The 20,917-nt window shown below is 41.1% G+C and overlaps 1 protein-coding gene across 1 annotated transcript in view; it reads right to left on the minus strand.

Moving 5' to 3' along the window:
* Positions 1–16,287, minus strand: part of Fam81b (family with sequence similarity 81 member B) — a 60,729-nt gene extending 44,442 nt beyond the window's left edge. The window contains exons 1-3 of the mRNA XM_045133392.1: positions 16,197–16,287; positions 14,653–14,750; positions 11,133–11,197 (exon numbers count right to left, since the gene is read on the minus strand). Coding sequence (XP_044989327.1) covers positions 11,133–11,197; positions 14,653–14,750; positions 16,197–16,287 — 254 coding nt within the window. The remainder of the gene's footprint in view (positions 1–11,132; positions 11,198–14,652; positions 14,751–16,196) is intronic.
* Positions 16,288–20,917: the final 4,630 nt, after the last annotated feature.

Raw genomic sequence — 20,917 nt, forward strand, 5'->3', positions numbered from 1 at the left:
GAAAATTACCAAATGGAATATATATATATATATATATATATATATATATATATATATATATATATATATATATTCCTTTCCTCTAAAATGCTGACAGGGACTTGGATGTGTGAGTCAGAGATCACAGAAAGGGAGGGGATGCCGGGCTCTGCTGATGTTGTCATATAACCCAGTCCTGAGCTGCAGATTTGCATTTTCTTTGAGCTGATTCTTCTTTCTGGAATGTCAATAGTGTGTGGTCTCCAGGCCGTTCTTCACGTCTAGACAACACTCGTACCTTGTGCTGAGCCTTTCCCTCCACACGTAGGTTCGTGGCCGATACTGTGGAAGACCCAATAACCACCCCACCAACTTCTGTCTGACTTGATGCATTCGGCTGCCCCTCAGGTCCTTTTGTGGGAGCAAAGTAATCGTGTTGATCAGTTGAGATAGGAACACATGAAGCAATTCTGGCTAAAGAGATGCAAGAAGGTAACTTGCTCTAGGGCTCTTGTGCTGGGCACCTTCCTTCAAAGAGGAGATAATAGCATCGTGACTGGAGCTGCTGAGCTAGCTGCGGCACTCAGATTCCCTCTAAGAATCCGTTCCTCCTTCCCTCCCCCTCCCCTTCTGGCCCACAAAACCCATTATTCTGAATGATATCTGATTGGGAGCACCCAGTAAATTGTAATGCCTGGATTCTCCTCAGGAATCCACTTCCCTTCAACCTGTGGGCACAGATGGGCGGTCGGTGGCATTGAGCTCAAAGCTGAAGTTCTAGCGCTCATGTTCCCCCTGGGAATCTTCTCCCTTTCACTCTGCTGTTGACAACCCACCATTGGGGCTAGGACTCCGCCTAAGTTCTGGCACTGGGATCTCCTTAAGCAATCCTGTTCTCACCGGAGGCCCTTGAGATCATCCATACGGGCCAGGATCCAACTGTAAGTTGGAACACAGCTGCACCAGAATGAGACCACTTCACCTACTCCGTCCATGAAGGAGTATCTCCAAGACTAACCTTCAAGCACCACAAAGCAGAGCAAAGACCACGGAACAAAAAGAAACACCAAACATCATTCCGAGTACCCACTTAACGCAGGTGTGCTGGGAAGACTTAACAATACACCATTTCCACATAGGTAAGTCTCAATGTAACTAAGCCAACGTAACACCCCCAAGAAATACCAATCCATTTTGTGTCTGGAAGATAGCATTGTAAGGAGTCCTACTTTTCCTTTGGCTCTAACATTCTTTCTGCCACCTCTTCCACAATAGATTCTGAGCCATGGAAGGTGTGACAGCAATGTCTCACTTAGTGCTAAACACTCTTATTTCTCTTCTCAGAACTATGCTCAATTTTTTTTTTTTTTTTTTTGAGGTAGGGTTCCATTCTAGCCCAGGATGACCTGGAATTCACTATGTAGTCTCAGGGGGGCCTTGAACTCACAGTGATCCTTTTACCTCTGTCTGCCAAGTTCTGGGTCTAAAGGTGTATGCTACCATACCAGGCTTTATGCTGAGTTTTGAGTCATCTCAGTGGTCAACACAATTTGAAAAGAGAAGGCTCACAAACCAACAGTGAGAGTAGCATTACTATATGGGCATAGATATAAGTGTTCAGAGGGCAGTTTGCGGGGGCACAGTATATCCATTTAACCAGAAAACAGTAGTCATTACTCCCCTAGGGCTTATGACCTCCCCATCCCTAAGGCTTTTGGCTAGGTTTTCAGTACAAAATGTCCCTGATATTCATGACCTCACAGTGCATGACACTGCCTACACAAGACCTTCATAATAGGAGGGAAAATGATGACATCAAAATAGAAGATAGACTAATTGGAAAGAAAGGATTCAATGGAGAGTGGATTTCAGAGGGTGGTAGTGGTAATGATCATGGTTTATTGTCTATACTAATGGAAGATGCCAATAAAAAAGATACCAATCCAATTACAGATGACTCCCATGACAGCTACTTAGAGGAAATCCAGACAAAGAGCTGGAATGTATGATTATGCTACATACAAAGAACTCAAAGAAGAGGTAGATCAATGCACGAATGAAATCCTGAATAAAAACAAAGACAACACAAATAAACACCTAATGATTTTCAGGAGAATACAGCTAGATGGAATGAGGAAGTCAAACCAGGATTTGAAAACTGAAATAAATTCATTGATAGACATCTAAAGAAAATCTAAACAAATAAAGCTGAAAATGAAAATTACAATAAATCAAGCAAAAAAGCTCCATCGAATATAAAGTATCAAGTTGAAGGGAGAATATCAGGCCTTGAGGACAAGGAAGAGGAATTGGATCAGTTAGTCAAAACCAGTGAGAAGTTCATCAAGATGTAGGCGTATCCCACAGGAAGGAATTTATGCCCGATGTTGAAAACCTAGTCAAAAGTCTATGGAATAGAAAGCCATGTGCTCTAGTGGGGAAGCTATTACTATCATTTGGCTAAATGGGTATGTTGTATCCATCAAATTGTCCTCTAAATAATTTTCTTTATGCCCATAGATTAGTGCTGTTCTTACTTTTTTTTTTTTTTCCAGAGAAGCTTCTTTCTGAAGATCATACTGACTGCTAGGGAGGCTCAAAACAATTTAAAGTGCTGAGAAGTGACAGCTGAGTACTCAGCACTAAATGAGACACCTCTCTCATACCCATTATGGTTCAGGGAACATTGTGGGAGAGGTAGAGGAAAGAACGTAAGAGCCACAGGGTAAAGAGTGCTTCGGAGTGCAATTTTCCAGACATGAAGAGGCCATTGCATTCATGATCTCACAGCAGATGTCATTGCTTGCACAATATTGGGCATATCCGCATGTTGTCATGGATGATGTAGACGGGCCAAAAAGTAAGAGTAAGACATTAAAATAGAAGAGGGACTAGCTGGAAAGAAAAGAGGGTTTAGTGGGAAGGGAGTATGTGGTGGGGGCGGGGCAAAAAAAGTAGTGGGAGGGAATTCTGATCAAAATTAAGTAGATGTATGAACATTGCCAAAAAATAGTTAAAAAACAAAGCCAAAGTACAAGAATAAACTCCCTTTTCCTGGATGCTGTCATGTCTGTATGAGATGCCTGGAATTGCTAAAGTCAGTTTGTGATCATTAAGTAAAATAGTATGGCAGGGGAAAGGGATAGCAAACACCTGCTTAATGACATTATTACATCATAAAATTAACCAGTTATATGAGCTAATCATTGTCATTCACTTAAGCCACTTTGGCTTGGGGTTTCTGTTTCGGGCAGGTAAAGCACTATTCCTGTGTCTGGTAATTTGCCAACAGAGATATGCCAGTTAATAAGTGTTTAGTGAACATTTTATTGTATCTCATGCACAATATATATTGGCTCCTTAAGGCACTTAGTAAGAGTCAGTGGTTCTCATAAAGACCCTTGAATTAGTAACATGGGTGTGGGGAGGACAAAGAGTTAAAATACAGATTCCTTGGCTCCACCCCATAGACCCTCTAAGTCCTAATCTTGGGGTGGACCAGGAGAGCAAAAATGCATACGTTATTATATGTGAATGCAAGCATGTGCATGATTCTAGTGTATTCACAAGACCGAGCACTATGCGATGGCTTAAGACTGGTAATGTGATCCCTGAGTAACATAAAGCAGGGCCTATAAAGAATCCCCAAAGTGTGAAACATGAGCTCCCTCAGGTTTCTTTCCACCTTCAGAAGCAGTTTGGCAAGTTGGAAAGCAAGATAGCCTGAGGGTGGAATACAGGATCTCTCACTTTACACCCAAGGTGGCAGCTGTGGGGCGGGCGTCACATGGTTGTTGCCGGCTTGTAGGTGCTGACATCACAAGTGAGCAGCCAATAGCAGGAGAGCAGCAAAAATGAAAGCATATGGCCCAGGGCTCTCTGTCACCCTGGGAAGCTGAGGTCCTTGGCTGTATCTAGACAGACCCGCGGAAGCAGACGGGAGCCCGTGCAAAGACCATGCAGCTTGGTCCTCAGCCTGTGCTGCGTGTCATGACTGGCTCGGCGCTGCCTCTGGTTGGCATCTTGGCATCGAAGCAGCCCTCTGAGAAGGGCAGCACTTGCTGCCTTGCAAATGTGTTTGTTTGCCTGCACCATGGAGACCTCAAGGCACTTACATAGATGCTAGACTGTAGTTCTTTGGAAAATTTTGAATCTTCTTTTTAAAAGCTATTTTCATATGTGAAAAGGCTTTTGTTTGGAAAACTTTATATGATTAATATCTTATGCTAATTCTGTGATAATTACTATGCTTATTAATAATGCTCCCTGAAGCACCAAGTGATGTTTTGTCTGGTTTCATTCATGTGATTCTTACGTCACAAGCACAGGGCTTCCATTGCCGTAAGGAAAGGGCATGGTGTTTTTCAGCTGCTCTTCCCCCTCTTTTTTCAAAAAAATTTTTTAAAAAATTTATTTGAGAAAAATAGAGATAAATAGAGAGAAAAAGAGGAAGATAGAAAAGGAGAATATGTGCATGCCAGGGCCTCAAGCCACTGCAAACGAGCTCTAGATGCATGCGCCACCTTGTGCATCTGGCGTCATATGGGTACTGGGGAATCGAACTCTGGTCCTCTGACTTTGCAGTCAAGGACCTTAAACGCTCAACTATCTCTCCAGCCCTAGAGTGCTGAGATTAAAGGCGAGCGCCACCATGGCAGGCCCAGCAGTCCTTTCTAAAGCAACAGCTGGAGGAACAAACGCATGATGCGTTTACATTCCTAATGTAAGGGAAATTCCTGATTCAAATCGGCAGGTTACCACAAGGGTAACCGAACTTCCACTGGTAAAAGTGGGTCCGCTGCTCAGTCTGCAGTCAACCAAGCAAGCAACCATCTCTGTTGTTACTGTATGAGCAGGATCTTTATCTTATCCAACTGTGGAAAAGAACAGAGAACTGGGCTGGAGAGATGGCTTAGCGGTAAAGCGCTTGCCTGTGAAGCCTAAGGACCCCGGTTCGAGGCTCGGTTCCCCAGGTCCCACGTTAGCCAGATGCACAAGGGGGCGCACGCGTCTGGAGTTCGTTTGCAGAGGCTGGAAGCCCTGGCGCGCCCATTCTCTCTCTCTCCCTCTATCTGTCTTTCTCTCTGTGTCTGTCGCTCTCAAATAAATAAATAAATAAATAAATAAATAAATAAATAAAAAAGAACAGAGAACTGAGTTTTCCAGATTCATCCAGATGGAGTTAGTAACCACCAGCGAACACGCGGGGGCCCTCTCCATAGAGGAGTTTGTGTTTTGCACGGATCGTGTATGTGAGCAGATGTGCAGTGTGTGAGTCTGTCTCCGGGCAGGTGGCTGTGACTTGCACGGGCTGTGCCCTGGCTGGCAGAGGCTTGGCTGCCAGAGCCTCTCACTTCGCTGCCTGTTCTGTCCGTGGGAAGAGAGCGCTAAAGCTCCTGAGAGATTCTCAAACCATTTTGGAAATCTGTAACACTCAAGAGACAAAAAAAAAAAAAAAAAAAAAAAAGTGAAAATTTCAATCCTCTTCTGAACACAAAAGGGCCCAATGAGACTTCCTACATTTTTTTCCTGAGATCTATTTTGTGACTAGTTAATGTTCTGAGTGTGAAATGTAAGGTAAAACTCGAGAGGGTATTTTTATGCCTCACAAAAATAATCTGTCAGTGTATGAGGAATTAGGAAAAATAATTTTTTTTTTTATAGTTTCTTCGTTGCTTGTTTATAAGCAACCCGGCAGATGGATTTTGGTAGTTGAAAAGTCTCTGCTGGCGAGTTTAACATAAAGTTGAGTGTTCTGAGAGGTGGAGGCAATTCCAGTTTTTAAGATATAGTCCAGAAAAAAGACTATGTATTGGAGAGAAAGACAGACAGAAAGAAAGAGACAAAGTGAGCTTTGGTACTCCAGAGCCTCCTGCTGCTGCAAATGAACTCCAGATGCATGCACCACTTTGTGCATCTGGTTTTATTTATTTATTTATTCTTTCCTTCTTTCTTTTTTATTTTTTTGTCAAGGTAGGGTCTCGCTCTAGCCCACGCTGACCTGGCATTCACTCTGTAGTCTCAGGGTGGCCTCGAACTCATGGCGATCCTCCTACCTCTGCTTCCTGAGTGCTGGGATTCAAGGTATGCGCCACTGCGCCCGGCTACACCTGGTTTTATTTGGGTACTGGGGACTCAAATCTCGGCCCGCCAGGCTTTGCAAACAAGCAGCTTTAGCCACGGAACCATCTCCCTGGCCCTCATCTGAGAAACATTTTAACATGCCTCTTACCTCTTTCCAACCTCTCACTGGTTTTGTTCAGGCCAGTTAGCAGCACTTCCTGATTCCTTTGAACTTTTAAAAAATATTTTGTTTTTCTTTATTTATTTGAGGGAGAGAAATCGGTGTGGAGACAGAGAGAGAGAGAGAGAGAGAGAGAGAGAGAGGGAGAGAGAGAGAACGGGCATGCCAGGGCTTCCAGCAGCTGTAAACAAACTCCAAATGCGAGCACCCCCTTGTGCAGCTGGCTTACGTGGGTCCTGGGGAATCAAACCTGTGTCCTTTGGCTTCGCAGGCAAGAGCCTTAAACACTAAGCCATCTCTCTAGCCCTCCTTTGCACTCTTTGTTTCTGTGTGTGTAACTTGCTTGCGACACCGTGTGCTTCCCTCAAGTCACTTTTCTCTGCTTGGCTCCATCTTTCTTTGCTGAGGCCTCCTCCACTCTGTCTCTAGAGAACTGAGACTGACTTTGGTCTGACTCTAGTGGGGTCTTTCACCTGGCTTCCTTAGATGTGTTTAATTTCTTAGTTTCAAGAATCAAGGGCCCCTGGGGGAGGGAGGAACAACTGAGCTTGTCTGGGTAGGTATTGTCTTGATGGATTTGGGGATGCCTGTGGGCAATGCCCAGTCCCTGTGGCTGTGCCCACCCATAGACAGACCTTGCCCATCAGAGAAAAGGGTAAGTGTGAAAAACTGAGAAGGAATAAAAAGATCATCTGTGATTGGCGGCAGTGACATTTGGTCTGACATGCCCCATCCATTGAAAGCTTAGCAACAGCGTTCTGTCTTTCTTGCTTATTGTGACATGAGCTATCTGTCTTTATCACGTCTTAACAAAAGCAATGAGTCATAATAAAACATCAGGCATGTTGCTAAGGAAAACCTTGGAAGTCAATGCTTTCAGACACCGAATGTTGGATTCTCACAAGGAGAAATTATTAATCATTTATTAGCTTTCCCATTTGACTCGCTGAAAGTTTTATGTATCCAAATTTAAGTACTATCCTATGGCCATCAGCCAAACCCTTGTCTCTCTCCACAAAAAAAAAAAAAAAAAAAACCAAAACAAACAAAACAACTTGAGAAGTTTACTGAGATATATATTAGTTATAGGTCGGCCTGGGAAAAAAGCTTAGTATGTAAAAACTTTGTTTCCATGGCTGCCTTTGGTTTACTTAGGAAGTAATAAACTTTTTCCTTGGGAAGGACAGACTCAAGGTTCAATCCATCTGTAGATTTTCAAGTCAGATCCTGACATTATCATAGTTTACTTACATTTTCTTTAGCCATCTCTATCATCCCAAGGATAATAACCTAGTCTTACTAATTTTGCTCTTCCCCAGGTGCCCATATGGTCATGTCCCTAATGTCATGGACTTAGTTTAAATGCCAACTTCTCAATGAGGAAAAATTTGACAAGTAACCTGACAGTGGGCATCTCTCCTCCTCCTATGGGAATGAGGCAGGGATCTTTAGTTTATTTACTGGTGATCCTGCAAGTGCCTTATTCAATATTGTATATAAAAAGTACTTAATAAACATTTACATGCATAAATGGTAATAACTAGTTTATAGAAATCAGACAATCTTGGGGATAGAACGGATCTCAGAAAGTACTTGATTCCAAAATGGAAAAAAAAAAAATCATCTTCCCTAGAAGAGTCAATAAAAGGAAAAAAAAAGATTTATAAGCACAATTTGTTTTCAAATTCAAAATTAAAGATTGATGAGCACAATTTGTTCTCAAATTCAAAATTATATACTGTGGGAGGGCTAATGTATGTTCTGAAATCTTAACTACCTACTTTATTCTAGAGAGAAAAATTAAGGAGCGCTGTGGGCAGAGAGGAGAAGTAGCAGAGGGTCGTTGATCACCTGAAGCCCCCGCTTCTTTCACAGAGAAGACAGAAGTTGACCAGGGAAGAGATGAAGCCCTCTTTTCTTCAGTTGCATAGCTGACTTGTGAACACTCTGGGGAAGCCTTGGCTTCCCAGAATATTCCTGTCACCAGCAGAAAATGGAGAAGAGACAAAGCTCGGATGCTTTTCTGCTCAAAAACTTCAACGAGCCATCGATATTCTGCTATAAAACCAGTGGCTTTCTGCTCATTGTGAAGTAACGAACACGTGTGCAGATCAGAATGACTTACTCACCACAACTGCCCTGTCAATAGCTGGGAGTATTCTGTTGCCATGTCCCCTGGATTATTAATATGACCTAACATGTAACAAGCACTGATGATGTGTGGGTTTTGCTACAAGTGACCAAGGCTGAGAAGGGCCCTGTGGATACCGCCAGTCTGTTTACATTTTCTTTTTTATTTTTGGTCTTTTAAGGTAGGGTCTCACTCTAGCTCAGGCTGACCTGGAATTCACTATGGAGTCTCAGGTGGCCTCGAACTCACCACAACCCTCCTACCTCTGTCTCCCAAGTGCTGGGGTTAAAGGCGTGTGCCACCATGCCCAGCCTGTCTACATTTTTAACATGTATGCCTTCAGTCCAACCTTTTCCAAAGCATAGACTTTACCTCTCTTGTCACTAAAGTTTTGCTGGTTGTTATGACTTGTTTTATCTATTATGTTTATATATACCCATATCTGTTCACAAAATGGAGCCTCTGACCTATGTCCTATCTGTTAAGGTAGCCTAGTGAGTTGATAATGACCTCTACTGTCTAAGTACCCTGTTTGTATTTCAGTAGTGCATAGTGACTTAAAGGATGTAGTTATTTATATACAAAAAAGCCTGTTCACTTTTAGTTTATTGGATTAGATATGTCAATTTAGAATATCCACAGTGATAATTGAAGTTTCTGAAATGTCACTTTGCTTTTCCAGTTAGTCAGCAACCTGTGAGTCTAACTAATGCTTTAAAATGAACTCTCAGCTGGGCGTGGTGGCGCACGTCTTTAATCCCAGCACTCGGGAGGGCAGAGGTAGGAGGATGATGGTGAGTTCGAGGCCACCCTGAGACTACATAGTGAATTCCAGGTCAGCCTGGGCTAGAATGAAACCCTACCTTGAAAAAAACAAACAAACAAACAAACAAAAGGATGAACTCTCATAGTTCAAATATCCATCCTTATTCTCCATTATCTGTCAACTACAGTTCATTAAGAATTGATAGCAGGGCTATTAAAAAGTAGAACACTACAGAGATGGGAGAGAGCCCAGGGGACCGAACCATCTCCAGTGGTAAATGAAAATAGGCACCTGGTTAGGGTATCAAGGGAAGGGATGAGAGGTCATGGTAGAATGAATGTTGGGGCCTGGTTATCTTTGTCAATCCAAGATAAGATTTTGTTGTTATTGTTTTATGTTTGTTACCACCCTCCAGGAATTGACCCTTTCCTCTGGAATGTAGTTCATTGTGCTAAACAAATCCATCTTCCTTATTTATTTTTCCCAGTTTCCCCAATCTCACTCTTCTAGCTGACATTTGTTTTAATGATACTGTTTCCATAATGTTGTATACTCTAGAATCAGAACTAATTTAAAAGGTGTGGTAAATCCTAAAGGGCTTCTAGTCCAACCTTGCTTTTGCAAATGAAAAGAAAAACACTAAAGCCCCAGAATATTATGAAACTGACAACCAATTAGTAGAAGGACTAGACTGCACCCAGGGGACCTGAAACTGTTAATGGGAACACTATTCCAATCAATAGGCATTGCTTCTGAAATTCAAGCTTTAGAAGTTAGAATTTTAAGATCTTTTGGACAAAATGCAAGTGTCAATAATAAGTTATAATTCTAAGTGGCCAGGGCTGGTCTTCTGTGAACCTACTCTGAATGAGCGCCAGGAATGTAACTATCAATACAAGATGTATAGAAGAATTTGGCTTTAAAAGTCAATGTTTTTGGTTGATTAATTTAACATATTTCACACATTCCCAAAATTTTATCATGAAGTATTAACGGATCCACCTGGTTTATTTTGAAAGCTATAGTTAGCTGTAATTGATGTTGTCAAGTGTCACTCCTTGCCTCTGTTGTATTATTATTATTTTTTTAAGATTTAATTATTTATTTGGGGCTGGAGAGATGGCTTAGTGGTTAATTAAGGTGCTCACCTGAAAGGCCAAAGGTTCCAGGTTCCATTCCCCAGGACCTACATAAGCCAAGTGTACAAGGTGGGACATGCATCTGGAGTTCCTTTGTAGTGGCTAAAGGCCCTGGTGTGCCCATTCTCTCTATCTGCTGCTTTATCTCTCTCTCTCTCAAATAAAAAATAAATAAGTAAAAGATTTTATCTGTGAGCAGAGACAGAGAGATAGAGAGGAGACAGACAGAGAGAATGGGTGTACCAGGGCCTCCAGCCCCTGTGGACAAATTCCAGATGAATGTTCTACGTTGTGCATTTGGCTTTCCATGGCTACTGGGGAATCAAACCTGGGGTGTTAGGCTTTGCAAGCAAGTGCCTCAACCACTGCATTAGCTCTCCAGCCTGTGTTGTATTATTTTACCCACAAAAACCTATAGGAATCAATGGGAGCAACTTATAGAAAAGGCAAGAACATCTGCTTGGTTTGCCAATCAGAAAGAATATGGATATATAGGCTCACCATTCTGAGACTGTTTAGGCTCTTCTGAGAATGGAACACTATATGACTCACTCCAAAGATCTCATTTTGGTATTTATGTAATTTTTTAATTTTTTAAAAAATGTATTTGAGAGTAAAGAGAGAGTAAGAGGGAGAGAGCGAGAGAGAATGGGTATGCCAGGGCATCCAGCCACTGCAAACAAACTCTAGACACATGAGCCACCTTGTGTATCTGGCTTACGTGGGTCCTGGGGAATCAAATCTGGGTCGTTTGGCTTTGCAGGCAAGTGCCTTAATTGCTAAACCATCTCTCCAGCCCCATTTAGGTATTCTAACCTCTTACCAAGTTATTAAGTAGAGTTAATAGTTATAATCCATAATATGTACACTTACTTGTCAACATATTCAACTAGATCTGTAGAATTCTTGGTTGACATTTTGGCTGGAGAAAATCTTACCTAAAACAAAGACCATGAATTTAAAATATATCATCTGCTGCCTTGCAGGCCACTCTATTTTATTCTTACATAAATATTTTGGTTCTAAACAAAATACACACCATTAACCCAGTTAATCTTGTAAGTGCTCCACTTGTATTACTAGTGGCTAAAACCAAAATTATACTCTGGGGAAGATCTTAGAGAGCTCACTGCACAGATTTGTTAACACACCAGGAAAAGATTTTTAGAAGTCAAAGCCATAGATTATTCCTAGATAATTCCTACATGAACTATTTAGTGGTTATTGACTGAGTTCTGAAAGAAATCCTCAGGCAGTGATTTATTCCTGACAAGCCAATTTCTTAGGGGAATCAGCTAATTTGCAAAAGCATCACCCCCAAATTTGAAAGCTAGTGAACACAAATAATTGTTATGTTCTAAGAAACACAGATGTCAGATTATTATAGATAATGAGAAATAAAAGCACAGACACAGCTTTATACTTAATTTATTAACATTAAATACAGTTGGCCATATGAAAACTTATCAAATATCCTCTAATCCAATAAAATGGTATATCTAGAAAGTATTATGTGAAGGCTGGTATTTAGTACTTGTTCTATATAGGAAGAAGATAGCAAATGTATTCATTATATTGCATATGCTGCAAATGATTAAAAGTTAAATCTCCCCCTTTTAAAGTTTAAAAACCTTATAGTTTTATAACAACTTCAACAGCCAATCACTTAACTTGGCTCAACATGTAGAGTGTAAAGGAATTCTGCTTCAGTTAAAAATTAAACAATACATGCTCCTAGGGAATTTTTCTTTATTAATATTACTACGTACTAAAATTATAAGATTTGCAAAAATTAGTCCTTTGGCAAATTTACATAGAATCAACCATTTTGTAATCTAGGGCCAATTAAAAACTTAATTTGAAACTTCCTCAAAACAAAAAACTCAAACGATAGATAAGTCCATTATCAAGGAAACTGACCATAATCATGTTGCCCTGACCCAACCCAGTAGGCACTAGGCAATCAAAACAGACTGTCAGCTGACTAAGGTGGACCCGTGAGTGGCTGTTAGTGTTTTGACCCTATCCTCGTTGTGGAATGGAATCTGCAAGATTGGGATGTGTCAGTGAGCTGCTGGGTAAGTGTTTTGGCCCTGTGGAATGGAGTCTGTGGGGCTTCAGCTGTGTCTCAGACCAGTCTTGTCTTTCTCTTGAGAACGGCTAGCCCACTGGGCACTGGAGGTTGTGTTCTGGGCACTACCCTACATCCCTAAAGGTCCTGGCTGAAGTTCAACCCCGGCACCTCTAGAACAGTTTTGGGCCCAGGGCGTCTCACCTACTTAATAGCGGTTCTTTCCCTGTCATTTCTCCATGGATCCCCAGGGCCAGTCGGAATCTAGTTTTGTTATTTCCTCAGAAACTGGTTGGTTTTTGCCTTATAGGTTTCACAGCTAGCAATTATTTTGAAATGAAAGAGTGAGATGAATACTGTACCCAAGGGCAATGAATTACTACATGATTGTCATCATTTCTCCTTTTGGGATGTAATGGGTATATACACTCATGTGGAGATATGTATGTATGTATGTATATATATATATATATATGTGTGTGTGTGTGTGTATGTATGTGTATGCATATATATATACATATATGTATATACAAATATATGTGTGTGTATATATACACATGTATATATATGTATGTATATATATATACACACACACATATGTATATGTATATGTGTGTGTTCTCCTTTTGCAAATATTTTATTAATTTTAAAGTCTTATGTGAAAGACTACAAATAGCATCTTCTTAAAAATATACCCAATATACACTTTTAAAATGATTAATATTAAACATGAAGATGGAGGACAAACTAGAAAAGTATAGAAAATTAAGAGATTTTAGGACAAAATTCTCATAACTTTACTCCCTAGAGCAAAGTCATTACCACTGTGGTGCAATTACTTCTTTTTAAAATGCATTTTATGTGACAAAGATAGCATTTAAAATTTTACACCCTTGCTAATTGAATACAAGTGCTTTTCCATCCCATTCCTATAGGCTTGGGTGTAACTATATGCAAAAATTATTTCACAGTCAAAAACTTTTGTAATTATCATGGGATTTTTCCCCATATGTGTCTACTTTCATATTATTTTTTACAGTAATACTTTAAAATATTATACTTCATACAGTTTTATTCTATAAAATCCTTAATAATGTATAATATTACATTCTTCCAATAGTCCTGTAAGATGAGTATCATTAGTTTTACATTAGAGATGACATGAGCTACTTTGTAACTTTATTTCCACATTATGGAAAGGTTCTTCTTTTTTTTTCTTCTAGTTTTTCAAGGTAGAGTCTCACTCTAGCCCAGGCTGACCTGTAATTCTCTATGTATTCTCAGGGTGGCCTTGTGAGTCTCACTCTAGCCCAGGCTGACCTGTAATTCTCTATGTATTCTCAGGGTGGCCTTGAATTCACAGTGATCCTCCTACCGCTGCCTCCCGAGTGAGTGCTGAGATTAAAGGTGTGCGCCCCCATGCCCTGCTTGGAAAGGCTCTTTTTATAGGAGAAGATTTGAGGATCAGAGAACAGACTTGCTTAAGGTCTTATAAATGATAACAGTCTCACTCTAGACTGAGCCCTTTCTGTTTGCTAGCACTGTACCTAAGCGTCTCTTTCCAGCCTCACAACAGCTTTTTCATAGGCTTCACTCACCCATTCATAGAGAACTGCGGTCAAGTGGTCACCTAAAATCACACAGCAATATGGCCAATAGGAGCTCAAAACCAGGACTTCCGCCCAGCCAGCTTTCTGGAATTCTTTCCATAAAAACAAGACCACACCCACAGGTCAGGCACTATGAGAATTAAATAACACTCCTTGCTTTAAATATTGTTTTCTTAATAATGAAGAAGATATGACCAGTACTGATAAGGGAAACATTTGAAATGGCTATCCATTTCCTTTATGAATTTGAAAATGAATTATTCAATCCAGCCGGTTTGATCCCAGCACTCGGGAGGTCGGAGGATCACTGTGAGTTCAAGGCCACCCTGAGACTACAGAGTGAATTCCAGGTCAGCCTGAGCTAGAGTGAGACCCTACCTGGAAAAACAAAACAAAACAACACAAAACAAAACAACACAAAACAAAACAAAACAAAACAAACAAACAAACAACAACAAAACGATTTATTAAATAAAAAAATTAGTCTCAAGTTAAAAGTTAGTCCAGTTAATGTATTTAGAAATCAGACCTGTTTCCCTTTCAGCGTCGCTGTCCTCAGTCACTGGGTCAAGGCAGGATAAACAGAAAATGTGGGAAGACTGAGAAGAAAGCCATTCTTTCATGATGCCTTCAAACTCTCTAAACGACCCTGAGCTTTAAACAAGCTGAAAAAAACATTTCATTTTGCATATGGATATCTAAAAGTACTTGCTTTCTTTTCTTGGTCACCAGCTGAGCCAGGAAGGGGGCCATCAGGTTCCGCAGGCTGGTCCTCGGCATGTGGGGAGGCTCTTTTGTTTGCATCCGTATCTAGGCAACCAGAATGCAGAATCAGATCCGGAACTCTGGCAAGTGACTCTTTGCAATGGTGGCATATGTATATATATATATATACACACACATTTTTAAAATTGAAGGTAGTTTCTGTACATATAGCAAAACTGAAAAGGGGGCTTTCCTTTTTGGTTTAATCCTGCCTCCTCACCACCCGCCCTCCACCCATTTCTCCTTCATGCCCAAATCACATCTGTTAGCTGACAGAGCACATCCCCACAGGTATTTAAAAAAAAAAAATAAGGAATTTTGTTGAGGTCAATAAGTTCTAAAGTAATGGTGAATAATTTTCTATCCTATTGTAGCCAAGAGAGCTGAGGGTCTTCTGAGTTTTTTTATGTTGTATATAACTTATGAGAAATATAAGTAAGATAGTGAAATATGAGACATTGAGAGGGTAAGTTGTCCATAAGATAATACCTGAACTCATGAAGCTTGACTCTCCAGCTCTCTCTCTATATTTTGTTTTGGATGATTTGCTTTTTATTTTTAAAAGGGAACAGAGGTATACTTTTTTCTTTCTTAAAAAGCCAAAGTACTAAGGAATCTTGATTGCATGTAAACTAAAATGTTCATGTTTCTGGGGCGTCTTTCCTAGGGTACTCAGTAGCATTGTGACTGCGGGAGCCATCTGTGACGTCAGTGGTCTCTCTCTCACTGTTAGTGGTTAAATCTCTGGGATTTATGAGTTTAGAGGGATTTTTCTTTTTTTCTTTTTTTTAAAATTATTTATTTATTTATTTGAGAGCGACAGACACAGAGAGAAAGACAGATAAAGGGAGAGAGAGAGAATGGGCGCGCCAGGGCTTCCAGCCACTGCAAACGAACTCCAGATGCGTGCGCCCCCTTGTGCATCTGGCTAACGTGGGACCTGGGGAACCGAGCCTCGAACCGGGGTCCTTAGGCATCACAGGCAAGCGCTTAACCGCTACGCCATCTCTCCAGCCCTAGAGGGATTTTTTCTTAATGCTCATCAACATAAAATTCACGAGGTTTCTTTTCTTATTGAATGAGAAATGGCCACTGTTAACCTATTTCCCACCCTTCCCTGGATTTCATTCTTATAGTCTTGATGAGAGCACATTTCCATAAAAATAAGAGACAAATGACTTGCTAGTTTGTTTCTGTCTTTCTCCAAGTATGCTACTTGAGGAAGCTAACTTTTCTAGGCTTTTCTAGGCTGCTGGAGCAGTGTCACACAGAAAGGCAGGTGATGTGCATCAGGGTTTGTAATAAATTGAAATTTTGGACTTTGGATTCATTGAAGGAACTTTATCGTTTGTAATGTGGAGTGAATTATTTTAGTTTTAAAATGTTTTTCTGAGTTTAAAAACTAAAATTGGCTTTATATTACTTCCTATCTATCTATCTATCTATCTATCTATCTATCTATCTATCTATGCATCTTCTATTGGCTGTTACTGTCTAAAGTGTAAGTGCAGATTTGCCATGCTCCAAGGACATAAGATGTTAATGATGCTGGGTGACATTCTGATCCACAAAGACTATCCATTCTTTCGGCTCCAATATTCTATCCTCTAGTGCTAAGTGTCTTTACCTGCCTTCATCCCCCCATACACCCATGCACATAAAACCAGCCATAACTTTATTGAACACTGTGGGTGTTTGAAGGAAATGTCCCCCATAGGCTCATGTGTTTGGAATACTTGGTTCCCAGCTAGTGGCAAGTTGTGGGGTCTTGGGGAAGTGAAACTTGAGGAGGTGTGTGTTGCTGGAAGTGGGCTTTGGGATAGTATATCCAGGATTTCTTATTTCTTTTTTTTTATTTTTCTCTCTCTCTCTCTCTCTCTCCATATATATATATATATATATATATATATATATATATATATATATATATATAATTTTATTTTATTTTATTTATTTGACAGAGAAAGAGAGAGAGAGAGAGAAAATGGGCATGCCAGGGCCTCCAGCACTGTAAAGGAACTCTTGATGCGTGCACCCCCTTGTGCATCTGGTTAATGTGGGTCCTGGGGAATTGGACCTGGGTCCTTTGGTTTTGCAGGCACATGCCTTAACTGCTAAGCCACCTCTCCAGCTCCTTAACAATTTTTTGAGATTCTTTCCTTCACTTATTTTTCACACAGGGCTTACTGTGTATCCCAGGATGGTCTGGAACATGAAACTTACTATGTGGTCCAGGCTGGCCTTGAACACAACACCCTCCTGTCTCATTTTCCTGAATGCTGGGATTACAGGTATGCCAAGTATACCAAGTATACCAAGTATACATCCAACTTTAATCTAAAACAATGAAGTGACTACATGCTGGTTGTTTTTTTTTTTTTTTTAAAAAAAGATAGGGTCTCATCACTCTAGCCCAGGCTGACCTGGAATTCACTATGTAGTCTCAGGGTGGCCTAGAACTCACAACAATTCTCCTGCCTCTGCCTCCCAAGTGCTGGGATTAAAGGCATGTGCCATCGCACTCAGCTCATGCTGATATTTTTAATATGGAAATAAACAAATCATCCTAAATTGGCAGTAATCAGTGTTTAAAATAATCTAAAGCACAACAACTGTGTTTTTCTGTGCAATAACAACCGTAAGAGTGCCATTCAAATGGTAAAACTATAGATTTTCATATTTGATACAATATTTTCAGTCATACTCAAGTATGTCAGTTTTATTACATTTTCTAGGTGTGGTTCCTTCTATAGGGCTTCGACATCTCTCTCTTTTTTTCTTTTTTGTTTTTCAAGGTAGGGTCTCACTTTAGGTCAGGCTGACCTGACGTTCTCTATATAGTCTCAGGGTGGCCTCAAACTCACAGTGATCCTCCTACCTCTGCCTCCCGAGTGCTGGGATTAAAGGTGTGTGCCACCACGCCCGGCTTTGACATCTCTTAATTGAATGAATAAGAGCATTTATTTGTGCTTTGGTCGTGAGGGGCTGGACGGAGGCTATAGAGGGAACCAGAGGGCTTATTTCCTTGTGCCATGCCATGTATAAGTGGATCTGGCCCATCTCCATTGCCACAAATTGAATCTTAGGAGTCTCTACCCAGTGGCTTAGCACTGGGAGAATTCTCTGGAAATTGTTTTAGAATTCTGAGTGTTTTCTATTTTAAGTCATGGACTATTCTGGGTGACTGAGAAATACATGGCTTCAAAGAAAATAAAAATGAAAGTCCCTTTGGCCAAGAAGCTTAATGGTCTTGTGAGAGAAGGAGGACCCCAACTGACTCCAGCTCAAGGTAGAAGAGATGACATGTCCAACCGTGCAGTCACCCCAGAGTTCTCATTCTTTTCCATACTCCCTTAACTAAACTAAACCCTGGTGACACCCATCTCTCTACTTCCCTCTGCCTGCATTTTTGTGGCAGAATATAATGGAAGGAAAAATGTGCAGCCATACTGCTTGTTGACAGTCGTGACCACAAACCTTAAGAGGGTCCTTAATGCGCAGTGTCAATTCCATCTCCCTAGTCCATCACCCTGCTGCTCCACTGGGTGACTTCCGTCCCTCTACCTCCAACTTCCATCTCTTTCTCTTATGGCTGATGTTTTCAGTTTCACCAGGGACACTGACATAATCAAAAAGGATTTTTTAAAAAAAGTTTATTTATTTGAGAGCGACAGACACAGAGAGAAAGACAGATAGAGGGAGAGAGAGAGAATGGGCGCGCCAGGGCTTCCAGCCTCTGCAAACGAACTCCAGACGCGTGCGCCCCCTTGTGCATCTGGCTAACGTGGGACCTGGGGAACCGAGCCTCGAACTGGGGTCCTTAGGCTTCACAGGCAAGAGCTTAACCACTAAGCCATCTCTCCAGCCCTCAAAAAGGAATTTTGATTGCCCCCTGTCCTGCCCCCACTTCTGTCTGTCTGTTCCATCTCCTCCTATTTCTGCAGACAGATCATCTGTGCTCCTTGGTAAAGTCAATCAGCTAATTTCCTGTGGAGCTCAAACCTTCTTACCCAACCCAGGGCATCACACCCACATCCCTCTTTACTGACTCTCTCATGAGCATATAAAGACACCTTTAATACATCCTGCTCAACTTGAGTCAAACAACCTCTTTTGTTTCCTTTCTGCACAGGAAAATCACTCTGAAACTATTGCTTATAATTTTACAAGTTTCTTTCTCTAGTCCAGTCTTTGCTGTGATTTGTCTTTCCCTCTCCAGATTCTCATGTTGAAACACTAACCCTTAAAGCAAATGCATTGGAAGGCAGTCTTTGGAAGACAATTAGGATTAAGTGAGGTCATATGTATGAAGATGGACGAAACTTGTAAACACTAATTTAAGCAAATAAAATAAGACCGGCTCAGAAAGACAAATACTCCATGTATTCCCTTACATATGGAACCCAGATTTAAAATTAAATATATATGTGTGTGTGTGTGTGTGTGTGTGTGTGTGTGTGTGTGTGTGATGCACTGTGTGATGTATATGACATAAAACTGGATTGATCATGAAAAGGGAAGTGAGATCTTAAGGGAGGGGAAAACAGGGTAATAAAATAAATATAAGAATGCAAAAGAGGACAGGGTATTGTCTGTGTGAAGGAAGAAAACCAGTCAAGCAGGGGCCAGAGACATGGTAGAGGGTAATAAGGGAAGAGGATGAGTGTGAACAAAATATAATGACACCTATTGTTAAAATGCAATAATAAGACCACTACTTTGTATGGTAACCTAAAACATAAAAAGGAGAGGAGAAAGGGGGGGAGCTATTGGGAAGAGGAAGGGGATAAGCCAAAGTAAGAGGACTCGCAGGAGAGGATAATAATGAGGTGTGAATAAGAGCTTTGAATATGGTCAACATAGACGATATACTGGTATGAAAATGTCAATATGAAACCCAATTACTTTTTACAATGAGCATAAGCTAATTAAAAATTGAATGCTGTGCTATATAATTGAGTGTGTTAAGTCCATAAAATATAGAGACAAATTTCTGCAGGGGACTTGAGGTATACAGATGGCAGGTGAATGTAGTGTGAGTGACAAATATCAGGCATTTTAGCTGAGCTTGAAGTAATGCAAAGTCTGGTAGTCTCTAGGGTCTGAGCATCACTCAGTTGTTTTAACTGTTTTCCTCCAAAAGAACAAAACAAAATAAAACAGTCTTAAGGATATATTTTGGGGATCTTATTTCTTAGGCTTCTCCACTGATACTTGGAGAGGGGGAAGTCCTCTATCTCCCCACCACCAACTTCTCCTGCCAAAGTTTCAGCTTGCTGTCTACTGCATAGTATTTGCTCCATTGAAAACAGACTTCGCCCTTGTCAAGGGTCAATGCCATCGTCGTGTGCAAAAATGTTACTCCATCAACTTCTTAACCTGCAGGCTTTGGGCCGTAGCCCATGAGTTTCCAAGCAAGCTGCAAGAGAGGGATTTTTTGAATGGCCGTTCTGAGAGCCTGTGGTGACGTTGGTGTTGGTCAGGGGATGATTGACTTTGGAGTCCCTGACATTGCTGCCGTCTTCCTGGAAGACCATGTCTCCATGTCCTTGTCTTGAGCCTCAGATTCTGCTTAAGGAAAGCTGCAGCTCCTGGCAGGTGTTGGCAGTGTTTTCTGCTTCCAAAACATCCTAATGACCCACCTTTTCCTCTCCCAGGGTCAAACCACACCCTAGGAGAACTCTGTCCTCAGGTGCCAACTAGTGGTTTGCTTTCATCGCTCCTTGTCATTTATCCCCACACCCCCCTTCCTTCCAGCTGTTACTGAGGTTCTTTCTCTCTTCTCTTGTTTCCTGATCTACTTCTGGCTCTGCTTGTAAAAGCAGTATCACCCCCCAGCCCCCATGCCAGGCACATAATCATATCCAAGGTACTGTGGTAAATCACCCCGACTTAGCTCTTATCATCTGCCTTCAACTCCATTACCCTTTGTTTGGCATTGGCTAGATCAGCCAAATAAATTGATTAGCATAATTAAGAAGCGCAAATGCATTCAAATCCACAGCCGACAATTTCTTATGCTATAAAGTGCCATGGTGAAAATATTCTCTGGGAAATTATCTGTGGACGCACGTAGCAATTAGTCTGTCATATAAATTCACATTTACAGGCTGGAGAGATGGGTTAGCAGTTAAGGCACTTGCCTGAGAAGCCTAAGGACCCAGGTTCAATTCCCAAGTAGCCCCATGAGCCAGGTGTGTGCGTGTGTGTCT

This window comes from Jaculus jaculus, chromosome 14, assembly GCF_020740685.1.
Source record: "Jaculus jaculus isolate mJacJac1 chromosome 14, mJacJac1.mat.Y.cur, whole genome shotgun sequence".
Taxonomy (NCBI): domain Eukaryota; kingdom Metazoa; phylum Chordata; class Mammalia; order Rodentia; family Dipodidae; genus Jaculus; species Jaculus jaculus.